The sequence below is a fragment of the Saccopteryx leptura genome, chromosome 5 (assembly GCF_036850995.1).
Source record: "Saccopteryx leptura isolate mSacLep1 chromosome 5, mSacLep1_pri_phased_curated, whole genome shotgun sequence".
In the NCBI taxonomy this organism is placed as follows: domain Eukaryota; kingdom Metazoa; phylum Chordata; class Mammalia; order Chiroptera; family Emballonuridae; genus Saccopteryx; species Saccopteryx leptura.
The window spans coordinates 145,491,864-145,501,085 of NC_089507.1; the positions used below are offsets into that span (position 1 = coordinate 145,491,864).

The 9,222-nt window shown below is 49.3% G+C and overlaps 1 protein-coding gene across 1 annotated transcript; it reads right to left on the reverse strand.

The window, feature by feature from the left end:
* Positions 1–357: 357 nt before the first annotated feature.
* On the reverse strand, positions 358–8,058 carry RNASEH1 (ribonuclease H1). Its single transcript, XM_066385826.1, has 8 exons — positions 7,724–8,058; positions 7,155–7,270; positions 4,947–5,111; positions 3,526–3,625; positions 2,552–2,606; positions 2,131–2,215; positions 1,485–1,609; positions 358–623 (listed from the first exon to the last, which is right to left on the reverse strand). The coding sequence occupies exons 1-8, from the start codon at positions 7,843–7,845 to the stop codon at positions 507–509; spliced, it is 885 nt and encodes a 294-aa protein (XP_066241923.1). The 5' UTR covers positions 7,846–8,058; the 3' UTR covers positions 358–506.
* Between the last annotated feature and the right edge of the window lie 1,164 nt (positions 8,059–9,222).

Genomic DNA, 9,222 nt, shown 5'->3' on the forward strand with positions numbered 1-9,222 from the left:
CGGTGAGCTGCCAGGGCTCCCTACGTGTAGGTGTGCTGGGTGCACAGGGGCTCGCCAGGAAGACCAGCCCTCTCTGTCTCTGCGGGCCTGGCCCCACCTTCAGCGCGGCATCACTGCCTCTCTGATCAGCACAGGGGAACAAGCCGCCCCGATGATCCCAAGATGCAATCCCACCCACTGGAAGGTAGACGAACACTTTCAGGAGACATCTAGACTTCCTATCCGCACTCATTAACCAGTGTTTTGCTAACACATTCTTATGAAATTAAAGTCCTAAATTTTTTGTCCAGACTGCGTAAAATTAATGAGAACTGTATCAAGCCCAATGGAGCATCATGCTGAAGGCTCAAACACAACTCAAAGGATGTCCAGTTTATTCTGCACAGAACCACGTGTCACACAGAACCACAGACCGCCATCCTGCCATCCTGAGTTGTGGTGCAAGTGTTTCTCCGGCTCCTGTGCCCTCATTTTTCACAGCAGTGAGTAGCAAAACAGCCACTGGCTCAGGGTTTCCTGGGACCGTCCCCAGCTTCGTCCACTGTCTGACTGCTTGCTCCTTCCCTCGCTAACCTGTCCGCTGCCTCGTTGCCCAGAATGCCCGAGTGGCCGGGAACATGCATCTGTTAGACAGATGTTTTCCATTTATTCTTGCATCCTCGTGGTGAAGAATTCCATCTTGGTGGGCTGAAGAGGAAGCTCCCACGCACAGCACCCCCCAGTGACACCTCCCACCCCCCATGCAGTGACTGTTCCTGATGCATGGCGCCACGCACACACTGATGGACAGCCCAGTCTATCCTCCACAGGTCAGACCTTACTGCTCCTATTGCTTTTATCCCGCTTAGGACAGCTGGAGCCAGCCTTCCCGGCACAGCACATGCGTGTCCAGCGGGTGCGTGTGCACACAGCACATGACTGAACTGCTGTGACACAGGGCCGCCCCAGCCCGCCTGGCCCACCGTTCCCGGGGCTGAACGGCTAGCTCCCACGGCAGTGCACCCAGCCCTGTCTGCAGTCCCGGCCTGCACAGCAGAGACAGGAAAACAGGCGCCATTTAACTCCAGATTGTTTGAAAAATCAGTTTTAGCAAAAACTGCCTGTTATAAGAAAAATACTTCCATTTTGGAAAAATAGTCATGTTACTAGGGTCCTATCACCCAACGTTACCTTTAACAAAACACACTGTAAGTTGGCTTGAATGTGACGGCTGCCCCCAAAGAAACCCATAGGCTGACTGTCCAAGTCACTCTGAGGTGCAGCCAGCGGGGACAACATAAAGGACACAGAACAGTGTGCTGTCACAATGTCCTCCTGTTAAAGCAGCGCTACCTACACGATAACAATGTGACTGTGTGACACTGGTGTCACGGAAGCTGTCACTCTGTGTCACTGGGTCACGTGCAGAGCACTGTCCACCTCTCCGTTAGCTGTGACGGTGTGGTCCTGACCACCACAGATGGAACCCCTGAGAAGACACTCACCCACTGAATGTCCATGCCCTGGACCAGCCTGTCGAGCTCCAGGAAGTCCTCCTTGTTGATCACCTCTTTCCCGGTGCTCGTCCTCCACCCGTTCTCCTTCCAGCCCTGCACCCAGCTGGTGATGCCTGGAAGGAACGCACGCCCAGACTGCAACCCTGGAAGTTCCGGCCTTCTCCCCCAGTCTTCCCTCTGCTCGCTCCCACCTGTATCCTGAGCAGCACTCTGGACTTTCCTCTCTTGCCTGGGCCAAGCTAGGGCCTCAGGCAGGCTTCCCACTCTCCCTTTCTCCTCCCTTTACTCTAATTGTACTAGACCTCCAGCTTTCAATCTAAGATGTCACCTCCTCCAGGAAGCCTTTCCCAGCCTCAGCACGCCACCCTCATTACTCACACACACCGAGACACACAGTGCCACCAGAGCAGGGCCACATCTACCCTCCTGCCATGTCTCTGGTCCCTGGAAAAGAAATCCCTCTGTGCAAAATTGGGGAAGCAAACCTGGAACTCCAAGGTCCACACCATTTCCTTCACACCTGACAGGCCAGTTGTGGCCTCACTGATCCACGAGTCCCACCCTCACACAGCACCTCCTGCAGGGGAAGGAGATACCCACCCACCGACAATTGACCAGAACCCACAGAGCTTACCGTTTATGGTAAACATGCTATCTGTATACAGAGCCAGCTTACGAATGTTCTGAGCCTTGGCTTGTCGGATGGCTGCACAGGCCGCCTTGAAGATAGAAGGCAGCCGTCACGCTACAGAACCCGGGCAACTTGCAGCACTGTCCACTCACCAGTTACTTCAAAATGTAAGCACGCCTCTCTCTGTACTGACTGGAATAGTCACAGTCTCTGTGTGAAATCATGCTACATACATGATCCTATTCATATGTTTATTTTAAATGTTTCATAATTTTCCTGGAAAATAACTATTCTTCATAATTGCTACTAACCCCACACTGAATTCCTTCTGGACTCTGAGTATCTGATGAGCAGACAGTAAAAAGTTCATTAACATGTTCACAGTCAATGCTAAAGATAGTGAAAAGTATTTCTGATAACTTACATGAATTTCTGCTCTTTGGTTGGTTTGTCGCCCAGGAAGTCTAATGCCTACATTTCTGGTTTCAATATGGGACAGAAGAAAATAAAATTATAACAGGTTAATTTATGTTTTATTTCAGATACGAAAGCAGCATATAAAAACAGCCTATTTAGAAATCAAACCAACATCAGCATTTTGCTGAAAAGCGCCGTGTATGGTATTGTGGAAAGGACACGGGATCCAAGTCCAAGGGAAGTCTTAATTTCTGGCCCTGAGCACAACATGTGTCCCTGGGCAGGCACCCAATCTGCCACCCAGCTCACAGCATGGACAGGGCTCACAGAAAAGCCAGAGATTTAACAGACTGCACAGCTCAAGAGACGTGGGAAGTGGAATTCTTAACAGACTACATCAGACATGCCCAACACAGCTGCGGGCACCTGTGGGCACCTAGAACAATGCTCTGAGCCTGTGGGTGCTTTAAACAGTCAAATCCCTCTTTTACGTGAAATTTTAAAGCTGTTCATTACTACTCTAGTTCCCTCCCATTCACAACTCACACACTGACTCTGTGTCGCTCACATCTTCAGAAGCGTCAGTGATATGATGGGAGCCAAGTCATGTGACCTGTCCCTTTGCATCTTTGTCCAAACCATCTCCCAGGAAGACCTTTAGGGCGGCCTTTAGGTCATTTGGGGCCTTTAGGTCATTTGGGGCGGCCTTTAGGTCATTTGGGGCCTTTAGGTCATTTGGGGCCAACATATTATCAGCGAGACACAGAGACTCGTTAGGATTTTGGCTGAGAGGGCTACACTAAGGTGTTTCCTGTCCTGAAGAACAAAGTTGTCAGTGCTGACACGGACCAAAGCTGCTCTACTCTCCCGGGCACAGAGCCATTTATCACATGGTCACATGGCGAGCAGATCTTAACTTCATTCTTTCTTAAGCTTTGGAACAGGACCCAGTAAAACCTGAAGCCTTCTCAGTTTACTTACAAAGGATGGGCCGGCCCCCAGTAAACACCGATTCCCGCTCGTGCCCTCCTCCGCCCGTTGCTGGAGCAGCAGCCGTCAGTGTAGACAACGACATGTTCTCCTGTAAGAAGGAAGCTCAGTGAGCACTTCTGGTCCAACATCACTACAAAGTAAAATTCACCTAAAAACGTACAATGGCTGAACTGGCATTTTAAACTGAGAGGATATGTTACAATCCTGTAGGAGCTTCCTGTCTAAAAAACCAGTATGCTTAGCAAAGACAGACTCTGCAAGGTTGAGACACTGATGCAGACCAACTGTAGAAAGGAGCTCTGTCCAAGGCCTTTCTTACGTGAAGAAGCTCAAGGTTCTGCACTCTCTCATAGTGACCTGAAATGCTGTGTTCACAGCGAACACTGGCGTTTCAGAACAGTAGTGTTTTCTGCTCAAAGCCTGAATAACAGTTTTCCTATGAATGTCCAAAATTATAATCATTCTGTACCATATGACTGACAACATAGTAGCCTTAGAGGTTTTTAAATTAAATGCCTTTCCAGATAAGAACGAGGATGCTAAACATTAGCTCAAACTTCCCCGCTACAAAAGCAAGAAAAGTCTTTACACGTCATTTCATTATATCTCCCCCCCCCCCCCAAGTGAGAAGCAGGGAAGCAGAGAGACAGACTCCCACATGCACCCAACTGGGATCCACCCGGCATGCCCACCAGGGGGCGATGCTCTGCCCATCTGGGGCGTTGCTCTGTTGCAACCAGAGCCATTCTAGCGCCTGAGGCAGAGGCCACGGACCCATCCACAGTGCCTGGGCCAACTTTGCTTCCATGGAGCCTTGGCTGTGGGAGGGGAAGAGAGAGATAGAGAGGGGGAAGGGTGGAGAAGCAGATGAGCACTTCTCCTGTGTACCCTGGCCAGGAATCAAACCTGGGACATCCACAAGCCGGGACGACACTCTACCACTGAGCCAACCAGCCAGGGCTTCATTATATCTTTAAAATTGCCCTGGCCACGTTGCTCAGTGAATAGGCGCCCTCCCAACGCACCAAGGTTGAGGGTTCAATCCCCAGCCAAGATACATATGAGAAACAATCAATGAGTTTATGACTAAATGGAGCCAGTGAGTGGAGCACTGAGGTGATGCTTCTCTCTCTCTCTACCACCCCCGCCTCCTCTCTCCCCCTTCCTCTCTCTCTCTCTGTAATCAATGGAGAAAAAAAACCCTAGCCAGATAGCTCGGTTGGCTAAAGTGTTATCCTGATAAGCAAACCTTGCAGGTGCAATTCATGGTCAGAATATATACCGGAACAGATCAATGTTTCTCTTTCTCCCTTCCTTTCTCTCTAAAATCAGTAAGTAAAATTTAAAAAATAAACAAAATACTTTAAAAAGTAATAATAAAATAATAAAACAACCTAAGTCAGACATACCCATATAAGAAAATGTGTCCTTGCCAACCTGAGAGGCAGCCTCCAAGTTCTGTTTTACATGCTTCGCACACGGCTCTGAGCTCTCCTCCTCACCTCCAGCCCAGGGCTCACGGAGTCGCTTGCTGGCTTTCACTTGTGATTTTTGTACATGTGTATCTTCTTTCCCTGAAAGGCAGGGTCTGCTCAGTGGCCAGAAACAATGAACCCAACGTGAAACCACTAAGAATCCAGAAATTCAGTGAGTTATTTATGGCACTAAATCAGACTTAGGAAATACTCTCTGTATGGGCCCTATAAGGAGGGCATGCCGTGAGACAGTCCACACCATCTCAGATGCCCTGGGAAATTAATTCTAAATTCTCCAGGATGAGCTTCATAAGGACTCATCATCCCCTTGATAATGTATAGACAAGACCAAAGCTTCTCTTAAAAAATAAATCTGTCTTGACAGAGACCGCAAAGACACCAAGGGTTATGAACCCTTCCGGAGTGCAGAGTTTGAAAATCCGAGGGGCTCTTTCCGCAGAGCACACAAAGAACAACATTTTGTATACAAGAAATTAGAGAACTAGTGCCTGATTTACGGTGGCGCAGTGGATAAAATGTTAACCTGGAATGCGGAGGTCACCAATTTGAAACTCCGGGCTTGCCTAGTCAAGGCACATATGAGAAGCAACTACGAGTTGATGTTTCCAGCTTTAACCCCACCCCCCGCCCAGTTTCTCTCTCCCTCTCTCTAAAAAGTAAGTAAAATTGTAAATCAATCAATAAATAAATAAGGTGCCGGGGAGATGGAGATGGAGCAATTGTACAAGTCACATTCTCCCCTGCCTGGGAAAGCAGCCTTTTGAGGCCAATACCTAGCACGACCTGCCTCTCTGAATTCTGCTTCATCGAAATTGTCATCTAAAAGGAGCAGCACTTCCATGCTTGAGCACCTAGTGGGCGCTAGCGAATCTTCAAAACAAAGGACTCAAACGACCCTTTGCTCAGTCTTAATCTACTGGAGTAAAAAACAACTTTGCAAGTAAAGTTCATGAAAAAATCACTTCTTCTAGGTAGGCTACGATCTGTTTTTAAAAACTCTGTGCTCTAAGTAAAGTGGAGAAACAAACTGATGCTTCTGTCTCCACCTCCCCTCCCTACTCTCTCAAAAACAAAACAACAATGAAGCCTCTGTGTTCCAAAGCAGTCACCCTTTGTCCTGCAAACCTGATGTCCCTTAAGGGAGGTTTTTTTTTTTTAATTTTTTTTTTATTTATTCATTTTTTTTAGAGAGGAGAGAGAGAGACAAAGAGGGAGAGAGAGGAGAGAGAGACAGAGAGAGAAGGGGGAGGAGCTGGAAGCATCAACTCCCATATGTGCCTTGACCAGGCAAGCCCAGGGTTTCGAACCGGCGACCTCAGCATTTCCAGGTCGACGCTTTATCCACAAGGGAGGTTTTAATTTCAACCAACTATACTTTCTGTAACACGTGAAGCTGGAGGCAATTCAATTGGGAAACTGTCTAAACCACGGGTCCCCAAACTACGGCCCACTGCCGCATGTGGCCCCCTGAGGCCATTTATCTGGCCCTGCCGCACTTCCTGTAGGGGCACCTCTTTCATTGGTGGTCAGTGAGAGGAGCATAGTTCCCATTGAAATACTGGTCAGTTTGTTGATTTAAATTTACTTGTTCTTTATTTTAAATATTGTATTTGTTCCCATTTTGTTTTTTTACTTTAAAATAAGATATGCACAGTGTGCATAGGGATTTGTTCATAGTTTTTTTTATAGTCTGGCCCTCCAATGGTCTGAGGGACAGTGAACTGGCCCCTGTGTAAAAAGTTTGGGGACCCCTGGTCTAAAAGGACCCCCATCCAGGTGCAGGCTGTGAAAAGCACCAACCAATGTTCTACACTCCCGCAATGCAGCCCATTCAACCCAACGCCAAGGGCAAGCATTTGGTGAAGGGGAACGACAGTGAGGGCGCAGAGTGGGACAAGAGAGTAGAGTCCTGGCTTGTCTGTGACCCTGTTACTGGCCAGGAACCACAGCCAGCCTGCATTCGGGCTGTTTGCTAGTCTGTGAAACAAAAGAATGACAGCATTCGTCACGTCTCCTCTACCTGCCCATCCGAGAGCTCTCTAAGTAAAGTGACACCTGGGACGAATGGGAAGGGCTCTCTCTTGAGCAGGTGGCAAGGGCACAGCGCCACGCGGTGACTACCTTCCGGGCCACGGGGGCTCCCAGGGTTCCGGACGAAGGCCCAGGCTTCCTCCTCGGTGGCAAACTTCTTGAACCTGGCGGCGGGGAACCGGTCCACCTGCGCCCTGCAGTCGTCCCTGGAACAGACGGGGCTCTGTTACTACCTCCTCCCTGCGGCTTCCACGTTCCTCCGTTTTTAGGTGGGACCGCCCGCTCCTCGAGGCTGAGTCACGGTCTACATGCTTTACAAGGCCGGCCCCGCAAGGCGCCCCGCAGACTCCGACCGAGCTCACAAAAATTAGAGGATCAGAAAACGTGCTAATATAGTCCAGGACTTTCAGCATTATGTCTAGTGCATTTTCAGCAATGAAATAAAAGTTGGTTTTGTATCTCATTTGCATAACTGAACTTTCTTTGACTTGTTTGCTTTACTGATGTCCTTATTTAATAAAAATAAATCAAATGTTCCTTTTCTTTTGTTGCTTCATATTCATTCTGAAACATCCCCTAATTTTTGTGAGCAGTCTAGAACCTGGGCGACTTCAGGACAGCAATCCCAGTAGTCGTTTGGAGGGGGGCGGCCCCCTCACCAGGTCAGAAAGACGCCGGCCTTGCGGCCCCTCCTCACGGCGTAGAACATGCCGAGCCCGCTGCTCCTGCAGCGCACGGCGGACACAGCGACTCTGTGCACCACGTCCAGAAGCCTGGTCATCGCTCACTGTTCGCCACCAACCAGCATCCTGACTCCCGGTGTCGACGCCGCCATCACAGGGACCAAACTTCCGGCGGTGGTGCAGGGAGATGACGCATGACTAGAGGGCGGAATTTAGAGCTGGGAGCGCCGCGGACTCGTCCATTTCCGGGATGTCAGTGAGAAAGTGCGACTTGAGTGGAGGTCCCCGGGAGGGGCGTGGCCTGAGAAGGGCAGGGTTTAAGGCGGGCGAGGGCGCAGTGGGCCTGAAGCGACCCGGGGGCGGGGCGGGGCCTAGGGCGCTGTGGGCGGAGCCGGAGGCTGGTTGGAGCGGAGGTGGACCGCCCCTGCGTGGGCGGGGCCTGAGGTTCTGGGCGGGGCCTAGCGCTCTAGTGGGCCCGAAGAACCGTGGGGTTGGTACTTGGAAAAGAGGGTGTACCTACCACCCGGCTCAGGGGGAAGTGCTGCCTGACAGCTGCCCTTTCCCCGCCCCCCAGAGTGATCTTGGGGCCAGACCTACTTAGGACTTGTCTTTCCATGTAAATTGGCTAGCTATGGTTTTTTTTATCTCAGGGATCACTGTGTTTAAAATGTAAAACAGTGAAACAGGGCAGGGAGAACTATCAGGGAAATAGTTTTGTTAAAGTATGGGCTTTAGTTTGTGCATGAAATGTTTGACTGAATTTGAATAATGTCTTCAAAATTAAAATTATTAGCTTTAAAAGAATGAATTGAGAAAATGATTACAACGGATTATTACATAGTTATAAATGAGAAGACGCCTTGAAAGGAGAAGGGTGTTAACCAAATAATCTACTCTGGGTATCAAGTACAGGTGGACATATACACATGGACGTTCCTGCCCCTCTCCTTCCACGTGCACTCCTAAATTTCTGCTAGTTGTGGGTGGTCTTACTAGTCTGTCCCCAGCCTTAATAGCAGTAGAAAATGCCCTTTGGTACTGTAAGGAACATAGGTAAATTACTGAGCTACAAGCATTTTAACTGCAATCTTTCAGTTATTTGTGTAACAGATTTAAGTAACAGCCCTACAGGTCCACCTAAGGTGACCTGTTAACAAGAACAATGCTAGCAAAATGTGATACTTTCTGGACCTCCGTTTCCTCACTGGCAAATGGGGATGAACTCACTGGTGTGACATCCGGATTATCAAGGAGGTCTAAGGAGAGCTCCTTGTGAACACACGTGCAGACATGTGTGTACGAATCCTCCATGTCCCACAATGCTCTACTACTCTCCTGTCCCTGAGCTGTGAAGTGCACATATGCTGGCTTCAAGTTCCAGCTACGGCTTCCTACCTGTGTAAATACGGTGAGTTGCTTCAAGTCTCTTACGTCCTTTGAATAATAGAGCTGATGGTGCTCTGCCTGGTGGCTAT

Bases quoted from the DNA above. Each gene is read 5' to 3' on its own strand.
- RNASEH1 (XM_066385826.1), bottom strand. From the start codon at position 7,845: ATGACCAGGCTTCTGGACGTGGTGCACAGAGTCGCTGTGTCCGCCGTG. The intron at 7,271-7,723 runs GTGAGGGGGCCG...CGTCTGTTCCAG, and splicing joins GCCGGCGTCTTTCTGACCTG to GGACGACTGCAGGGCGCAGG. The intron at 624-1,484 runs GTGAGTGTCTTC...TCTGTCTAACAG, and splicing joins AGGGCATGGACATTCAGTGG to ATGCATGTTCCCGGCCACTC.